The 21062-nt window shown below is 32.6% G+C and overlaps 1 protein-coding gene across 3 annotated transcripts in view; it reads left to right on the forward strand.

The window, feature by feature from the left end:
- Positions 1-18076, forward strand: part of Il7 (interleukin 7) — a 53241-nt gene extending 35165 nt beyond the window's left edge. For all 3 annotated transcript variants that reach the window (XM_005338038.5, XM_078016991.1, XM_078016992.1), the window contains 3 exons: positions 11658-11738; positions 12769-12900; positions 16217-18076. In XM_005338038.5, the coding sequence (XP_005338095.1) occupies positions 11658-11738; positions 12769-12900; positions 16217-16330 (327 nt within the window). In that variant the 3' untranslated portion in view covers positions 16331-18076. The remainder of the gene's footprint in view (positions 1-11657; positions 11739-12768; positions 12901-16216) is intronic.
- Positions 18077-21062: the final 2986 nt, after the last annotated feature.

Raw genomic sequence — 21062 nt, forward strand, 5'->3', positions numbered from 1 at the left:
TCTAATGTTTTGAACAAACTCCACCTAGACACATGAATGTGTGGTAGGAGCAAGCCATATATTTTCATTGGTGACAGTGGTTGCATCCAAAAGGGAAGGGCAGTTTTTATAATAGCCTGGGAATCAGTTATGAAAGCCTCCAGGATAAAAAAGCTTTGCTTCTCTGGGATGCTTAAGTAATTGGGTTGGTATGATTTCCCGTACAAGAAGAAAACAGAATATGGAAGAGCATTTATTAGCCTGTAATAATTCAAAAGTCCCACAGGTGATTGCTGTCAGTTGTGACTCAGTCAGAACTAAAGTTGAGTTCTTTTGGCTCTGTATTTCTCCTTGTGTCATTTAGCTTCATGCTATGGCTTGCCAGGAGCAACCAGGTTTTCTGGCTTTTTAAAAAATATCCAATAGAATGATCATTTTCTTACCTAAAATTAAGTATATTTTGGTTGTATTCCATGTGAAACAATTCTTATGTCAGTTGAAGAACAAAACTCTGACACTTTAGACCATGGGTAGTTGAGCAAATTGCTCTGGCCGGAGAAGTGGAATAACTCTTCTTGACTTAATATCCACATCTTAGAGAAAGTCCAAAGCTGGGTGTGGTGGCTCAGGTCTGTAGTCCCAGCTAATCTGGAGCCCTAAGCAGGAGAATCACTTGAGCCTAGTTTGTGACCAGTATGGGCAACAAAAGGAGACCCCATCTCACAAAACAAAAACATAAAACCTCAAATTTAAAAAAAAAAGTAATAAATTTTTTAAAAACCCAACCAGATCTTCGAGTGAGATGAACTTTCATGAAAAAAACACATGATAATGAAAGAATAAAGAGGGAAAAATAGATATGATATGGAATGATAACCACACATCTAGTACAATGTGTTTTTTCAAGTTCCCAAATCAGACAAAAGTCAGGAAAATCTTTTGGTATAATAAGTCTCTCCATCTCCACAAATGGAGTGTGATTATCAGTGGTTTTCACTAGAGAAACAGCTTTGCTCAGGGAAGTGGTGATTTCATGAAGGTCATCATCTCTAGATTTTTGGCAGGAAGTTGTGGAGGTCAAGTATAAGATCCTACAGAGTTTATTACAGATAATTCAATAGATAACACTATGGGAATTTCAGAAATCACAGGCACTTTGAGGGGAGTTTATCTCCATTAGAATTAACCTATGACTAATAAATTTTTCTGATGAAAAAAATAACCAATGAAATAAAAGAAAACATTCTGAAATTGAAAAGACTAATTTTTAATATATATAGTCATGTATTGATTATTACTCAAAAACAATAAGAGCAAGCAAACAATAAGTTATAGCAAGATGATTTTTTCTTTTTTCAAGAAAAGTTTCTCCTGAAGGAGAGTTAAAACAAAATAAAATAAAATTAGGCTACTTATCAATTTTCACCCATGTTTACCTCTAATTAACTAATATCTACTGAGTTTTGTGAGAACTACTAAGAGTTCTGACTGTGGGTCCATAATCCCACAACCAGGCAAATTTTATTCACTATGCCAAGGAAAATAAGATCCAAGATCTTTTTTGTAAAATCTAATCTTTATTTTTATCTGAAAAATAACCACAAACCCTGACTCTAAGATTATTCCAATTGAAAAAGATAGAAATAAAAAATTGTTTGAAAAAACTTGGTGATATAACACAATCAGTATATTAAATACTGAAATATTTGGTGATGTTTAGATAGGGGTTGTAAATACAGAAAGACTACAGTTTCACCTAAAGATTAATAATCTACAAATTACTTGGTTGTAGAAGGGCTGAAAGTAAAAAAAAGAGTAAATCCCTCCTCTTATAAAAGAATGATTAGTAGGTATTTGTATTCAAATAAACTGATGGAGAATACAATATTAATAATCTTTTGAAAAAATGCTTAAAAGAATTATAATCTGTTCAAGTCACTATAGGAAAAGGAAAATAAAACATTTACACACCAAAATCATAAAACATAAATATAATGAATATCTGACAATATATTTTAGACTCTGAAAATAAGACCATACACACAAACATACACACACACACACACACACACACACCACAGAGTATGCTATATAATAAATACAGCTAAAATAAAATGGAAATTCTTGAAACTTTTAAAAATATAAAATGTAAAAATTGATCACTTAAAGACAAACAGCATAAAAATATCAATAAGAAAGAGTATTTAAAGCAAAGGAAATACAAATTGTCAATTAACATGAAATTATACTCATCTTTTAGTTTGTCAAGGAAATGCCAATTAAAACTATAATGAGGTATAATTTTTCACTTATCAAGACTGGTAAGTGTTAAAGACTGATGGCATCTGGCATTGGCAAGAACATAACAAAAGAAGTCCATTATTTGCTGGCAAAAGGGTGGTAAAGGTGTGATCACTTTAAAAATGGGTACACCATTTTATTCAGCATATCTCACTTTTGAAAAAAAATTCTAGGGAGGCCTTAATGTAGGAGATAATATGTGTGTATACACAACTGCATATACAAAGATGTGTATTATAGCATTGTTTATAGGAGCAAATACTTGTTTACTCATCAGTGTGGAAAGTATTAAGTAAATGGTGGAATACACTTAATGTGTATTATTACATAGTTATGAAAAATTGTTCTCAATGTGTTTTATGTAGAATGAGAGTAATAATATAGAGCAAAATTAAAATAATACAAAACAAGTTTAAGATATATATATATATATAGTTATATATATAAAACTATTATTCTATTTTAAAAAAAAAACGAGAGGAAAATGTCCTTGTAAATACTGCATTTGCATGCATATCTATATTTTATATGCTATATGCCTCATACACACATGTGTAGGCTTTGTGAGCAAGAAGGATATTGTGTTGTGTGTGCATAAGAAATAGGTGAAGGAATTGTATTCTTCAGCACCTAGGGTTATGTGACAAGAAAAAAGTATTCTGTGTCATATTCCTAGCTTGGTTGGAACTGGTCATTGTTAAAATAACAGAAAAAGTTTTGGAGGATGTCAGTTAAAAGATATATTACTTGCCATTTTTAAAAAATATTAAATAAGTAAATGTACATTCATTTGCTATTCCCTAAAAAATGGGTCATAACTTTTTTTTTCAAATATGAATTTTCTAATTAGTTTCCCATAATATTTCTTAAAAAAATAAACACTCATAATGCATCCTCTATAATTTCTGGATTCTATTTTTAAAGGATGCTTAGAAACTTGAAAAATAATCTGATGTCACTTTCTCTTAGGTATTTTGGATTTACCTCAATATTTTTGTTGTCTCACCCATACTTATTTCAGTAATTTTAAGTTACTCCAATACAATTTAATTTTTATAAAAACAACTTTTTTAACTTTGGAAAACCAGTCTTAGGTTCACAGGAAATAAAACAGAGCTGAAAATACATGGTTCTCATGCATCCTTGTCCCCATACTAGCAATATGCCCTCCCATGGTAGTACATTCATTAGCATTGATGAATCTACACATCATTATCACCCACAGTTCATAGTTTACACCAAGGATCACTCCTAGTGTTGTAAATTCTGTTTTTATTTTAATTATGTTTTCAAGTGATAGTACTTTTTGGCATATTTTCATTGCCCTAAAAATCCTCAGTACTCCCCCATTCATCCTTCTCTCCTTCTTAACCCCTCACAACCAGCACAATTTTCATATCTCTGGTTGTATATAAAGTTCTTACTGTACCCATAGGTTTTCCTTTTCCAGAATGTCGTATAATCAAAATCAAGCAATATGTAGCCTTTGCAGATTGGCTTCTTTCATTTGGTAATATGCATTTAAATTTTCTCCAGCTGTTCTTGTGGTTTGACAGACTGCTTCTTTTAGCACTTAAAACATTCTATTGTCTGGAAGTGCAATAGTTTATTTGTTCATTTGTCTATTGAAGAACATTTTCATTGCTTCTACATTCTGGAAACAATGAATAAAACCACTATCAGCATCCATTTGCATATATTTCGTGAGCATAAGTTTTCAAATCCTTTGAGTAAATACCAAGGATCAAGATTGCTGGGTTGTATAGTAAGAGTTTGCTTAACATTTTAAGAAATCATCAATGTGTCTTCTAAAATGGCTATATAGCATTTTTCATTCCCACAAGCAATGAATGAGAGTTCTTACTAATATTCTTGTTTTTTTTTCATATTTTTGTTGACCAATCACATTTCTGTTCTTTTTTTCTTTCTTTTTCTTTTCTTTTCTTTCTTTCTTTTTTTTTTTTTTTTTTTTTTGTGTGTGTGTGTGTGTGTGAAGTGTCCATTCAGTTCCTATGCCCATTTATTGACTGGATTATTTGGGGGAGTTTTTGGTGTCAAGTGCTTTGAGTTCTTTGTATAACCTGGAGGTTAATGCTGTATCTAAGGTGCAGGTGGCAAAGATTTTCTCCAATTCTGTAGGCTCTCTCTCCACGTTCTTGATGTTTCTTATGTCTCTTCAAACTATGGCTTTTGCCTTTTAATGTGCTTTGTAATTGTTTATCAGTATCTGATCATGAATGTTCTGGATGAAAGAAAATGCTAAATAGGCTGATAATGATGTCATGGTAAGAATATCTCTCTGGGTCTGTGATTAGGTCTTTTTTTGATCAGCCTTCCTTCCTGGACTGTGAACTTTACCAGTTTTTTTTTTTTTTCTTCTTCTTCTGTGGGTGGTACAGTATGGCATTCCAACACATGAGAGTACAGAGGAACTGGAGTTGTGTCTTTCCCTTCCTTTAGGAAGGTCAGGCTCTGAGAAGGCTCTAAAAGTTTAGGCTTTGGTAAAAATTGTTTCTCCCAAGTAGGAATTGGTAAAGAGAACAGAATGCTCTGACTTATATCATAGTAGTTCCTTTTCCCCTCCTTCTGCCAGAAACATAAGGGTTTTTGTTTTTTTTCGTTTTGTTTTTTCTCTGATATTCATTGTGAGAACCTTGTAGCTACAAACACTGGACTTGAACTTATGAAATGTGAGACTTCTCTCAGAGTTGTTCCATAGTGTGTGTCTAGAAATTCATCTATTACAGTTTAGATATCTCTACTCTCACACTAATTCCTATGGAGGTTTCTGCTCATGAGTCTTTGCTTCAATAATTTGTAATTCTTTCTCCAATTTGGTGAAGGAATTACAATTTCTCAAAATGTGCATGGTATTTTGACTCCAACCATTTCAGTTGTATATTTACTATATTTATATATACTCTCATCTCCATATCTTTGTATCTGCCGGTTTCTCTCAATTTTAGAGGCAGCAGTTCACCCTCACTGCTCATCTACTTGGTTAAATTGGAGAAGAAAAAATCAAGGGAATTCATTGCTTTAAGGAATGGTAGTTCATTATTCTAATGCCAACTAAAAGGTCAAGTTGAGTCTTGAACAAAATTTATCTGCATAAGAAAAACAAACTGAAATGGAAAAAAGAACGTGATAATAGAATGGTAAAAGTCATAATAGAACATAAAATGAAATATTAAGCAGATATTGTATTTTACGTGATATGTGTACTGTGATCTATGAAGAGCTGATTTTTCAATGGATTCACCTTTGTGCTGTTAGGATGGAGTAGCAACTTCTAGGTTCCTTACATGCCAGACTAGGGGCTAGAAGTCCTCAAAATAACTCTATTTGCATAACTAACATTTCATTTTTTTATATTTTTATAGTTAAATAATAAGCATAAGAGTATTAAGAAATTTGCTTAGTAAATATACAGCTGAAATGGTTAGAGTTAAAATACCATGCACATTTTGAGAAAATTAGACGACCAGTCAAGAGTGCTATGTTTTGTGGGCAGTTGTCAACATTTTTTTAGAAAGATAGAGAATATTGATCATGATAGCATCAGCTAAACAGAAGAAGTCCATTAAGGCTACTTCCGGATGTTTGTGTTCATGTGCATATATATATACATACACATTTCCATATATGCTTCTAAGTATCTTTTTCTTTGAATGTTTTATTATAAATACTTGTTTATAAATACTACCTCAAAATAAGTATAATATTGGCTTAATTTTGCATTTTATATTCTATCATTACTTTGCCATCCTATCTTAGACTTTTTTTTCCTTTATAGTTTTGTTTTCCATATGCAGATAAATTTTGTACACAACTCAATTTGACCTTCTGGCTGACATTTATATTATGAATTGCCACTTCTTCAAACAATTTATTCCCTTGGTTTTTCTTCTAACACTCTAGATTCATTTTGTATCTATATATGTAACTGCTCTCTGATCTTTGAAATCAGCTACAACATCATGTGTTTAAAACCAACCACATATTTTTATCTATTCCATGTATTTTACTGTTATTTATCTCAGTGAATGGCAGCATAGTTTATTCTATTATGTACATCAGAAAACCCAAAGTCATCCTTGATATATCAATCTTCCTCAATTTTCATCTAAAAATCATGTTAAATTTGCTTCCTAAATGTTTTTTTGAATCTATTAACCTTTCTCTGGATTCTCTCCTATTACCATCTCCAATAAAAAAATATTCAAGAATAAATTATATAATAACCTTGTAAAGAGCCATCTGGAAACTCTTTCTTGAATCCATACTTTCTAGCATACTGCTATAAATATGATCTTTGGAAAAGGTATATCTGTGAATACCATTCCTCTATTGCTTTGGGGATTTAAGAAAAACTCCTTTAAAATTCCTTTAAGACCATGCATTACTTGGTCTCTTCTAGACCTTCTAGCTTTAATTAGGAGCCAGAGGCTTCACTAGCTCTGCTAGACACAACCCTTCTTTCCTTTTCTGTCTTATATTGAGCCACCTACACGCCATGTTCCCTTTAAGTTCAAAGATAGCCATGCAAACTGTTTATACATCTTGAATTTTCTTATTCCCTTTTCCCCTAGAATATCTTGCTTCACATCCCAGTTGAAGTGTTCTCTTCTAGAAAAAGTCTCCTTTGAGGTCCCTATGTAAAAAATCTGTTTACATATATTTCCATAGTGGCATATTTATTTACAAAAAGTATCAAGTCGGAAATTGATTGTGGTTACTGGATTAATATTTGTCTTTCCCACCAAACTTTGAGAAGAAACCATATATAATTTTATCAGTAGTATTCCCACTACTAAGTGGTGTATGGTAGATTCTCAACAAGTATTTTAATGAAGAATAAATTATTTCATTTTAACCAGGAATTAAATACCAATTAATGTTATAAACTGATAAGCTACTTAACAAATGGTAGGTAAAATTTGTTCCAGTTGAATGTGTTCCAAAAATTGTGCAAACTTTTACAATTTTATACAGAGTATGGATTCTCTAAAATAAATAGCACGTTTTGTAATGTGCCTCAAATGAGTCTTTTTATGGAACAATGTTTTGTCCATGGATGTAGTGTGATAAGTATGATCAGAAATGATGAATCTTTATGTAGGAGCCAAGTTTATGTTCAAAAAATAGCAAAAGACTTAAGATTGAATCTTTCTTCTCTATGTTAAAACTTTGCAATCCTTACAAAGACCACCACAAAATAAATAAAATGTGGGAGTAAAAGAAGCAACAACCAGTTTTGTAGCTACTGACCAGAATCAGCTATGAGCAATTGATAGACTTTAGTCATCTTAGCACATGTAATGCTGAAGATGCACTGTGAGCCATATTGAATTCCTCTACTGAAGAGAGTAACTTGGAAAAATTAAGAATAGAACTATCTTATAACAAAGAATATAGCAATTGGATAAGAATGAGCAGCTGACCCTGTTCATTGTCTTTGCCCTTCCATCTTTATTTTTGGACAACTGATTGATCCCCAAAGCAGGATTTCTCTATCTGCCAGCATTTGCTGTATAAAAAATAACCAAAAAAGTATACGACCACACACACACACACACACACACACACACACACACACACACACATATCTCAGATTCACAGGTATTCAGGTTGACTGGAGTTGATGATTTCCACATATTTTATTCTAAGTCAAAAGATCAAAAGATGGAGGAGTAACTGTGTGGTTGTGTTAGTATATGCCCCAAAATTCCTTTACACTCTTTCTTTTAAAAGGGTGAGTTTCATTCCTTACCACTAAGTGTGGACTGGAGTTAGTGACTCATCCCCTACAAATAGAATAAGGTAGATATGGCAGTGTTAGATTCGGTTGCAAAAGGTATAGAGCCTCCTTCCTCTCTTGTGCAATGCACACTTGGAGAAAACTAGGCATCATTCTGTAAGGACACTGAAGAAAGTCTATGGCTTGGCTCATATGATGAGCCATTGAGGCCTCCTTTAATAGCCATACACACAAGATGTCTTGCAAATGCATCCTCCTGTCCTCCTCAAGCCGAGGTGACCACACACAAGGCCTACATCTTTACTGCATCCTCATGGAATGTGCAGATCCAGAAGCTCCCAGATTCAGAAATGCTTCCCAAATCTCTCACCCACAGACTGTACCATAGCAAATTTTTATTGTCTTATGCTACCTTTGTAGTAGTTAATTATACAGTAATAGATATGAATACTACCAAATACTTACCATCATGTTAAAAGTTAAAAGTACAAGGGAACCAAAATCTGTAGTGCAAGTACATTTCTAGTTTGTTTGTTCCAGTACAGTCTGCTAACATCCACTACCAAAAGTGTACCTTTTGGTCAAACCCAACATCAATGGTCAGATGAACATCTGTGTCTCTAGTATGCTAATAGCCACCCAAAGATATTGAATTCTGATCCCTGAAAATTTATAAGATAAGGAATCTACAAATTGAAGTCAAGAATTTTGACACAGGGAGATTAACCTGCATGATCCACTGCTCTCACAATTGTCTTTATAGAGTCATAGGGAGATTCTAGACACATACAAAGAGAGGACTGTGAATATAGAGACAGAGATTAACTGTGTGATTATAAGGCAAGGGACTCCAAAGCATGCTGTCAGCCATCAGAATATAGAAGAGACACACAAAAGTGGATCCTTCCCAGAGCCTTCAACTGACAGCCTGATTCTAGATTTTTGACCTACAGAATTATGAGAGAGTAAATTTTTACTGTTTTGAGCCACCAAATTTTTGGTCATTTATTACAGCAGCCCTGGGAAACTAATACATTCTCCCATGAAGTGGGTACAGATGTCGAATACTAGCTGAACAGTATTCTGCTTTAGCATCTCTTCAGAAAACAAAAAACAAAGCACTCTGATGCTACCAAAATAAATAAAAGAACACACAAATATATAAGCAAGCAAAAGGAAAAGGAAGAATATACATCAAAAGATTAATTATCCATGAAATCAGGGGAAAAACAGCTAACATTTTTCTCAGTACTCTTTAAGAAACAAAGTAAAAACATTTTAAAAAATACAATGTCAGAGAAGAGATTAGATTTGATTTCAGGGGAAATAAATGAACATTAAAACATAGACCAGAAATGAATGCACCATTAAAACATGCATGTGTAATACATGGTAAAGAAAACCACACAAAATTCTTAAGTGATAAATACATAAAAGAAGAAGTGATATATACATACGTTACAATAGAAGAAATTTAAATATGTAATAGAAAAAATTTCAAAGATAAAATAAAACTGCTGAATTCAAAGATATAATTCTACAAATTGAAAAGATATTATGTATTTTAGAAATAACATGGCATCATATTTGATACTGGAAAATAATGCAGCTTACAGTCAATGTAACCTTGGCCTTTCTCTTTGATTTTCCACATACACAACAAATTTGAAGTAATCTTTACATATGTTAAGATATGTGTAAGAAACTTATTGTGGTACTGGTCAGATAATTCTACTTTCTGTTAAATCCAGAGATGAGGACCTATGCTTCTGTCTTACAAGTGTACAGTCTTACTCTGAAGTGCTCTCTGATAGGACTTGAATAAAAACAGTTTTAGAAAGCAATTGTAATTGGCACCCATGCAAACCTATGTTAAATATATTAATAAATTTTGCTAAAGTCAAATTATTAATAATAATTGTGACCTTTATATAAGTCCATCTTTTAAGGTTCTAGTAACACCTTTACATCTCTATCCAACATTTGGCCAACAAATCAACTGGTATAACATTACCTTTCTGAAGATCTGCCAAAAACAAGTTCTATTAGTTACATGGAACATTGGCCTAAGCACTAATGTTTTTCAAATATCCACACAATGTGTCAGGCAATTTGTTAAAATGTGCCAAGAAATTATCACAATTTATGTGGCACATTTTCATATAATATATTTGGTGAATTTGGAAAATATCATAACTAATGGCTTATGTTGGTCTGTTTTCTTTCTTGAACAGTGGTGTGGCAAAAATTAAATGTTCTATATTTAACCAAAGAAAAATTTATATATGATTTATTGTCCTTCTTGGAATTTAATGAAAGTCAATAGGAAAATAGCTTGACAGGAAAATATTAATTCTTCACTACCTTTTCGGGAATGTGCATAATGGCAACTTGAAGACAGTTAAAGAAAATATACCTTTTGTACTTGAGATATTTGCAGTATGTGTGTATTTGACAGAAATAAATCTTCTATTTTCAAAAGTATATTTTTCTAAAGAAGTGATGTAAATGTGCCCGAGAGATGCAGAATCACCCTTTTTATCAAATGGCACAAGAAACCAGGACTGTATTTTCCAGAATTTTGTAGAAAACTCTGCACATTGGGCTTTAGTATGTGTTGAATGGGTAAATAAAAACATTGTGTATTCAGACATGATATCCTATGGGTAAAACAGATAGTATACACATTTTAAAGCCAGGACAAACACAGAGACCATTTATGCTTTCTATACATGATAAGAGTGACAAAGAATAGACACTTTTCTGAGGGGCAGATGAAGATCAGAATCCTACAACTAAGTCCTGTCCTTGCTGTACTTTTATCCTGTTTCTTTGATGATGTCATGTAGTCTAAGACTGCATGAAGTCCTTCTAGAAGCTCTGTTTGCATGAAATTGCTAGTTTGCTGGACAGAGCTAGTCCAATCTTGTGCATAAGAGAATCTGAAATCTTGTTCTTTCAAGTATGTCAACTAAATCCTTGATTCAGATAATCCTGACTCCTTAAACTGCATTTCTTAGAAATGAAAAGTGAGCAAGTGCCAGTGTTTTTCTACTCTACGTTCATAACAAACACACACATATTCAATCTCACTATTTCTCAGCAAAATTCTATATCAGCAATACCAAATTGTCTTGTTAAAAATGCTGTAGAATGGATTTCAACCTTAACTCTGGTGTCAAGAAGTTTTTCTCTTTATTCAATGTAAATTCCCTTCCCTGTTTGATCAATATCAAGCTATTGAATGGGATGTGACCTCTTAAATTCATCAAATTTTTTTATTTCAAATTTTACAGTATTTTGTCTACATAGTGTGACCTCTAAAATAGGTTGTTTATTTCCCTAAATGAGCCAAATTCTCTTAGTGAATTCTGGAATTAAATTATTGCATGTAAGAAGTGCTTTAAATATGTGAAGGGATTGCATAAATACTTGTTTATCCTTTAGCTATAGAAAACTACTGTTCATGCCTAGTAAGTTAAACCAGGCAAAAATCATTCTCCTTAAAAAGAACATATAAATACCAGGTATTATATATATTATAAGATGGATATTTTTATAATTACTAAATATTCAAAAATTCCTCAGTTTAACCATATTATTTTATTTATTACAGGACAAAATGATAGAAGTTGATAGCAACTGTGTAAACAATGAATCTAACTTTTTTAAAAGACATTCATGTGGTGATTCAAAGGTAATGATAATTATTTAGAGTTTGTCGTTCTTGATTTTATAGAAGCTCCAATTTTGTGTGCCCCTGTTAGACAATTATATTAATGGTATGTTCTTTTGGTTCTATCCACACAAGTCCATTATTCAATTAAATTATATTATGCTTTTTATGCTATTATTTTACAAGTAGCCCTAGGCTTAATAGATAACAATTTTTATATACCATCCTATTTTTCACCTTCAAAATATTAAAATTATTGAATTCACATATCTCTTTTTTCTAAGTTTCTTATTTGGGAAAAGACTTTTTAAAGTGTTTGCTTGCTTGCAAATAGACAAACATACGTCATGGATATAACTTAGGTGTAGACATTTTGAAAATTTTTTTCTTTCAATATTTGCTTAACTTTAAATCAATACCACCTCTACTTGGTGTAATATTACAATGTACAAAATCTCTAAAAGTTTGTATCGTTTCTTGCTATAGACTCTCTTGTACTATTAATTTTTTTTAACTCACAGTATCTAAACTAATCTCATGGCATCTCCTAATATACCCATAAATTCTTTATTTTTTAGTTTCTTTAAATATCTAAAAAATGTGTTTTACACGACTATGGAACTTTTAATTTATTAGCAGCTAGCTATTCATACATAGCTCAAAGGTTAGAAAGTAGTATCAGTAAGAAAAAAACACACATACCTCTTTCATCATTACTGCTTCCAGAAGCCTTCTCATTTAGTTATTCTGTTTAAAACTGAGTAACCTTATAATGCGTTCACCTATAAATGATAAGGTCACATATAACAGAGTAAAGAGACTTTAAGAGTCAGATAATCATTAAACCAAGTTCTGGGCATTTTATGCTGTCACCTAGGAGCTAAACAGTTTCAGTCCTGTACTTGTCAGTCACGTGATTAACAGGAAGAGAAAGCTGGGGTGGAGGTGGGGTATTACTTAACAATTTGCTCTGACTTTAGGCTCCTTAAGAATGCTGCAGTTTCTAATATTTTATTTGAACCACAGCCCTTGTAACTTTTTCCTATAATAGGAAGCTGCTTTTCTAAATCGTGCTGCTCGCAAGTTGAACCAATTTCTTAAAATGAATATGAGTGAGGATTTCGAACTCCACTTATCAAGAATTTCAGAAGGTACATTAAAATTGTTGAGCTGCCCCAGCAAGGTAAGCTGAGAGTGTTTAGTCTGAACAAAAATATAAATTACTTCTGTGTTTGGATACTATTATTCTCTCACCATCCCATTCAATATCATAGAATTGAAAGTGCTTATGGCTACCTAATATTGAGATATATTTACTTCATTCTGGGATCAAGTCTCCACTTGGAAAGTGCCTATTGATTTGTTGCAAGGGAACGAACAGTTTGTGAAAGGGGACTAAAAAAGAATACTTCATTGCCATAATTACTTGCAAGGAGATTAGAATGATAAATTGCATGGGGCATGATCAATTTTTATCTCCCAAACTTAATAACTTTGATCCAGATATGTCCAAAATCATATGATTCCTAGTCAGTAAAACAGCAACTAACATGTGTTTGACAGATATGCGGTAAAACTGGGGGTATATAGGCCTGTCAATTTTTTCTTTAATTTTTGCCATTAACAATTGTGATACAAGCTAAGGCTAATTTCCCTTTACTTTTCCACTTAGAATTAGGGACTAAGAACAAGCAACAAGGTTTGGAAGACATTATCTTGACACTTCTAGACAACAATTTCCTCATCTGCAAAATGGAAAAATAATAGTATCCACATTGTAGAATGTTGAAATTATTAAATGGAATTAATTCATATTAAGTGCTTAGTACTAAAAAGCATTCAAAATGTAATATAATATTCATTACTGCCATTATTATTTATTTTTTTTAAAGAGAGAGTGAGAGAGGAGAGAGAGAGAGAGAGAGAGAGAGAGAGAGAGAGAGAGAGAGAGAGAATTTTTTTAATATTTATTTTTTAGTTCTCGGCAGACACAACATCTTTGTTGGTATGTGGTGCTGAGGATCGAACCCGGGCAGCACACACGCCAGGCGAGTGTGCTACCGCTTGAGCCACATCCCCAGCCCGCCATTATTATTTCCCTTTAGGAATTTTACTATCTGACATACAAAGTCAAGGTTTCTTAAATTTCTTAAAGTTTTTAAAAAACATTTGATGACATAAAAAAAACAATTATTTTTGTTTCAGTACCAGAAGTTTCCCATAGAAAGTAAAATGGTAAGATTACCTCTGAACCCTATTGGCACTAGTGGAAATAGAGATTATATAACTTGGACAGTTTTGTTTATTATTGTTTTATCTACCTGATAGAAGACAGTGTCCTCTTGGTGTCCCAGATTTGACAAGCTTATTTCCAATAATCTGTGCTTGCTTATGCTGTTTTTTAAAAGCCACCTTTGTAAATAAGTAACAATTAAATGAGTACCCATCTTATACCTATTTTTAGGATAGATTAACAATATATATAACATATTTATATATACTTATATATACTTCTCTATTTTTATATCTATAAATATATTAGGTATTATTATAGAAAATTATATAGCAGTATAGAAAATATTTCTGAATGTAAAAGGCAGAATACTTAATTAAATCTGATTAAACTTTAAAAATATAGGGCTGAGGTTGTAAGCTCAGTGGTAGAGTGCTTGCCTAGCATGTGTAAGAAAGGAGGTTTGATTCTCAGCACTACATATGAATAATTAAAAATAAAGGTCCATCCACAACTAAAAAATAAAAAAGCCAATTTTTAAAAGATGTATTGACTAGGATGGGACAAAGAAAAATCAGCATACTAGTTCATGAGAGTGAAAGGTTCTTTCACATTTCCCTTGTTATAATGTTGTCTGACAAATATATACATGGGAGCATGGAAATTCCATACAATTTTTAGAGAATCAGAGTGAGTCTGCATACCCTGGGAGTTAGGAAACACTTAGGCATTCAAACAGAAGTAGAAAATGTTAGACAAATGAAATGAATACATGAGCTAGAGGTAATACAAAAATACTGAGGTCTTTAAGAGAATTTGGAAAGTTTAGAAAGGTGATATGTTCTCAGGAATGGAGAGATAAAACCAACTTTCTTGTTTCTGCCCTTTTTTTCATACCTATATATACTTGTCCCTTAGTATTGATGATAAATTGGTTTCAGTACCTTCCCCTACTTATCAAATCTGTGGATGCTCAAGTCCCTTAATAAAATGACACAGTATTTATTATAACTTATGCATGTCTTGCAGTATACTTTAGATAATCTGCAGGTTACTTATAATATCTAATACAATGTAAATATTTTTATACTATATTGTTTGGGGAATAATGACAGGAAAAATGTCTATATGTGTCCAGTATAGGTGCATTCTTTCCCCATATATTTTCATTTTGCAACAGACGGGAATCTGAGAATGTGAAACCTGTGGATAGGGAAACCAACTGTATTTTTACTACTCAATTATATCCTCTTACTTAAGTAAACTTCAACTTGTACTTTCAAAACATGTCCTAGAAACTTACTAAAAAGAGGAAGAAAAATTTTCCCTCCTGTTTATCCTCAAAATCTGTTGCTAATCTTTGAAATTATTAATGGCATGTGCTGGTGTTACTAACTATATAATTAAAAGAGATCTGAATTTGTGACTAAACTAAAAATAGTGCAGATAACTCAAGATTTAGCCATTATAGTTACTTGACATGTGACCTTGGTGCTTATGTATACTCTGTGTGGCTCAATTTTCTCATCTGGGAAATATGGTAAAATTAGAAAGTTCATAGGGTTATTAAGCAGATAAAGTAATATATGTAAAGGACTGAGTACAATATCTGGCCTAGAAAATATGCAATAACTAGTTATTATCTAAATGAAAAATTATCCTACCATGTTGGAGGACTCAGAGGAATGAGTCCACACAGAGCTGCTCCCTGTGTCTGCTTCATGTAAGGTATCTCTTTCTCCATTTTTCTCTGCATTGTACAGGTAGCCCTTTTATAAGGATCTCAGCAGGTAATAAAACCTACCTTTGAGGCAGACATCTGCCATTCTCTAATGATGGCCAGATTTTTGGAGTAGACTATAGGACATAAGTTCAACAGGCATATTCTTATTGATCGTCTTTGCCAAAATAATCTAAATAGTTTTAGTGTTATATATTTCTTCTACTAAAAATGCATTTTTCCACATTAAAAATTCAATTGACTAGTCTACAAATTTTTAATGAAAGTTTAAACAGTATTATTTTGTTCAGTATTGCAATTGTGAAAGTGATAACTGAATCTGAAAGCACAACAACCTTGAATTTCCTACATTTACTATCACAATTGTAGATATGATTGTAGTTTTTAAAATATCAGGCAAGATTCTCCTTTTACATTACACCAAATTTTCAGTATGACCTAATACAATGGAAATTAAAGATTGAATATTTTAAAGCATATACTTTTACAAAAATATAAAATTAAACTTTTCATTTATTTCTCTAGGAAGAAAAAAATGTAAAGGAACAGAAAAAGAATGACCCATGTTTTCTAAAGACATTACTACAAAAGATAAAAACTTGTTGGAATAAAATTTTGAGGGGCAATAAAGAACACTGAAAAGTATGGAGTGGCAATATAGAAACATAAAAATAGTTCAAGGATGGATCTGCTAATGCAATTTTTCAGGATAGAGAGCCTCCTAGAAGTTACTGAATGCATTCTGATAAGAATGATCGAAAGGATTGAGAAATCCATATTGTAGTACCAGAAGATGTACATAAACAATGGAAGCTGAATGCTGCAATCAACAAACTATTTCATATGTATGTGGACATATGTCATTTGATACTGAGACTGTACTGATTTTGTAAGACAATCATGTAAGGTATTGGCTGCAATAATACTTTCTAAACCTGTATGAATATTTCAGGAGAAAACATCAAATCTATGAAGTATATAAAGTTTATAAAGATTCAAAATTAAAATTGTTTTATTATCAAAGCAATTCTATGACCCACTGTGCATATGTGTACTGTATTATGAGTGGAAATTGTCAGCTTCTATACTGGAGATGTGTTAGAGTTAACAGCTATATATGGATAATGCTCAGAGAACAAAAGTATTCTATACCTTGAAAAACAGCATCATAAAGAAGTCCAAGATACTTAAGAGATATCTGAAGAGATTGTAATTAAATATGAATGTATAACACAGTGCCTTCAATAACAGTATAACAGGGGCTGGGCTTGTGGTTCAGTGGTAGAGTGCTTGCCTAGCACATGTGAGACACTGAGTCCGATCCTCAGCACCACATAAAAATAAAATAAGTTAAATAAAAAAGGTATTGTGTCCATCTACAACTAAAAATATTTTAAAAAATAACAGTATAGCAAATATTCTTAAATGAAAACAAAGGATACTTTCAAAAAATAGAAATTCACTTAGTACTGAGATACTTTTATCATTTATGTATAATAAAACTTGTCTTAAAGAGTTTCCAATTTAGGGAGTATATTTTAAGAGAATAATATATGTTAGCCTTTTAAATAATGGATTGTATATATTTAATTTTGACATTATTTCTGTATATAAAATATTTTCATACAGTATTGCAAATTTCTTACTTTGTGCTTACTTTGGATGACATTTCTCCTTTGATAATAAATAACCTATGTGTTAAAACTGTCAGATTTAATTAATCCCTAGAAAATTTGTAATACTCCACAACTATCTGATCTTCCCTACTTTCATGTATGCATGATCTTTAATACCTTATTTCTAAGAATCAGCATGAGAATGGATCCCAAAACTATAAGTAGGAACACCAGTTTTTATGTTAAATTGTAGTCTTTTAAAGGAAACATTTTGTATCCTGTTTAGATCCTGTTTAGAAAAGGCTGCAATCAGTCTTCAACTAATTATAAAAGGAAATGAAAACCTCAGGCAGCCAAGGCCCCCCAAACAACTGACATTATGCATTTTGCTAAATTCACACCCTTTGTGACCTTTTATAGCTTAATTGCCATCTAGTTATGTGCTGACTGAGGCTGTTGGATGTACAGAAGATTCTCCTGTGACACCTTCAATGTGTGGTGACACACCTTCTTGCTCCTCATTTTCTCCAGCCTATAAGGAGTTTCATGCTCCATAAAACAAATAGCTGAAGAGAATCGTATAGTCCCTCGTACATAATTTGCTATACTGCCCCATATACAAAATTTTGAGTCTTTTTTTTTTCTGTTCAATTATCACTGTTTACTCCAGAAAAGGGAGTGGACTAAACTTGTTAAAATTCCTCACAAAACTTTCTTTTACAGATGACCCTCACAAGGCTGTAGCCACAATAAAATATGGTAAATCTAACCATGTGGTATTCTTCTATCTTGATGAACTAGTGTTATTGTTCAGCCATCACGTATGGAAGAAGACATTTACTTTTCTAGGGGTAAACTTCTAAAACCTTGCAGGCTGTTTATAATGTTCTCTAATAGTGCTGAAAAAAATTTATTTCAGATTGTGGCCGAAATAAGGGGCAATATTTAAAAAAAAAATACTTATTAAAAGAGTTGTTATAATCTTCTTCCTAATTTTTTTTTATTTTAGAGAAAATTCAGATGCAAAAAAACGTTTGTGCTAAATGGTTGGAAAAAAACCTTCCCATACATTTATGGTTGTATTTCCCTTCTCATTGTGTCTTAGCCACCAGCAAAGTAGGTATAGGTGAAAGGCTAGTTTATAATTATCTTGGTTATTTAATTTTTATTAGTTCTAATTCTCTAATTATAGAAATTCATCTCAGTGGACATTTCCTTTGAAATATGTATGTAGGTGGATTTATTTATTTATTTATTTATTTATTTATTTTGGGGGGGTTGGGGATGTGGCTCAAGTGGTAGCATGCTCCCTGTAGGTAGATTTAAATCAGCATTTTCTCAGTTTGCCCCAAGAAGTCATGTTCATTATTGATGCTACTAAAAAGGATAAACAAGACAAAACAAAACTAGGAAGGAGGAAGAAAGTCATATAAATTTTCTCTTAGAGATTCATAATTCATAAAAGTATATGCAATGGTCTATAAAACTATTCGTTGTCATGATCTGTACAGCTGTTTATTCAGGTTGCCTAACTAGGAGGTAAAGGGCTTGAGAAAAGACAAACAAATACACAAATAGAGAAAAAGCTGGGACACAGTACTTCAGTTAACCTCTGATGGGGGAAGACTAATCATGAGCAAGAGAGGCATGTTTATTATGTATGTTTAAATATCAAAAGGATTTATTGTTAGAAAGTTTCTTCAAAGCAAGCAGAATCAAGGTCATGAGCATGAGCAGCCTCATTATGAGTATCAGCTTGTGCCCATAACTTTCAACCTCCCGAGAAGCGGGCATCTAAACCTCAAGGATAAAAACTAAAGAGCTTCATGGTTGGCACAGAACCTCCAATTGAACAGGACATCACCATAGCAACTGGGCTATCTCAATGGATGGCTTCACACTCAGAGTTCTCCAGAGGGGCATCGCCTCTGTCACAGGACAGTTCAGGACCCATAAATAAGTTGCTGCTCTCAACAATGAATATATCTTTTTAAAGAAGTTTAACATCAATGTAGCATTTCCAAAACTCATGTGGGAGAGGAATTTAGCTGGATGTTCCTCTTTTATTAAAGAAGGCTACTTTTATTTAAAAAACCATTGATGCAGCACAAAAGTAATACAATGTTTTTTAAAAAAAATAGCAAGATAAATATTACTTCATACAAAAGGTCTCAGTCAAAAATCTTTTAAAACAGATTTTTCATTAGTATATTGAAGGAAATATACTTCAGGATTAAGATAATCATATCATTTTTAAATCAACACAAAATTCTACACACTTCTGAGGTACCATATGAAGATTAAATGTATGTATATATTGTGTGATGTTCAAATCAAGGTAAACATCTATTTCATCAAATATTTATCATTTATTTATGGTGAAAATATTTAAATTTTTTCTTCTAAATTTTTGAAAATATACAGTACATTACTGCTATCTATGCACAACATAATGTATACTAGCAGACTAGAACTTATTTTTCCTATTTAGCTGTAAGTTAGTACCCATTGACCAACCTTTCTCTACCTTGATACAGTGATAATTGAACAGAAAAAAAAATGACTCAAAATTTTGTATATGGGGCAGTACAGTGAATTACCATGCACTAGGGAAGTTTCTTTTCTAGTAGACCATACTTTCATGACAATCACCTTAAGAAGGACATTTCAACTCTACTATAAATATTTCTCTGGAAACATACACCCTGCACTCTAAATCAGGTCATCTTTATGGTGTTCTGTACATACAACTTTCATGTCTATCTTAAGATCTTACTTGCTTAGAAAATTTTTCTAAATTCTGTGCAGATTCTGCTCAAATTTCAAGGAGCACCTCAATTTCTTTTTCCTCAATTGTTCTGGCTTCCATGATAATTCTAGATGTTAATTTGTTTCCTTAGCTCACAGAACTTTAACACATGTATCATGAATTACTATTTAAAAAGATTCACCTTAGTATTGTATTTTAAATACAATCATTATTTAAATAATTTAACAGAGGTTATTTCCCCTGAATGAATACCCAACCTTTTGTCTTCCACCCAGTTTCTCATGGGCAAAGTTAGACATACTAGTAGCTAACAAGTAAGGATCCTCGCCCACATCCCACGCAAGAGGTGGAAATTAGTTGGCTGTGGAATAAAGGTTAAGAAAAATAGAGTGATGAAAAAACTACAGAACCCAGGAAATAGTTTCAAAAGAGGGGGCAGGACAGGCAGACTGATCAGATGGATCAAGCTTCTATACTCTGGCAAAATGGAGCCCATTCTTGCTTTATTTATATTGGGGGACATCAAAGGCAGGAATAAGATTTCAAGGACAGAGTCTTGCTTCATGTTGTCTTGCAGTCATCAGGTTGACTGACATTTTGGCAGTTCACACCCATCACAGGTGCTGTGTGGGATCTCTGGCAGAGTTTGAAGGGAAAGTCACCTGCATCAGGTGATCAATACCTATGGGGTTGCCACGGGAGGTTCCCAATGCCAGACTTATCCCCTCATTAGGCTACTATGTGCAACACAGTCCACACACAGGCCACAGATGGCTCATGACAAGAATGAACTGCATTATGCCATTTTCTTATGAAAACCCATAAAATAATACAGAAAATACATTTTTACAATAAAATATAACTTACTTAAAGATCAAAATGATAAGCTGGGCATTGTGGTGCATGCCTAGAATACCAGCAGCTCGGGAGGCTGAGGCAGGAGAATCATAAGTTTAAAGGCAGCCTCAGCAACTTAGCAAGGGCC

Source organism: Ictidomys tridecemlineatus, chromosome 7 (genome assembly GCF_052094955.1).
Source record: "Ictidomys tridecemlineatus isolate mIctTri1 chromosome 7, mIctTri1.hap1, whole genome shotgun sequence".
NCBI lineage: Eukaryota > Metazoa > Chordata > Mammalia > Rodentia > Sciuridae > Ictidomys > Ictidomys tridecemlineatus.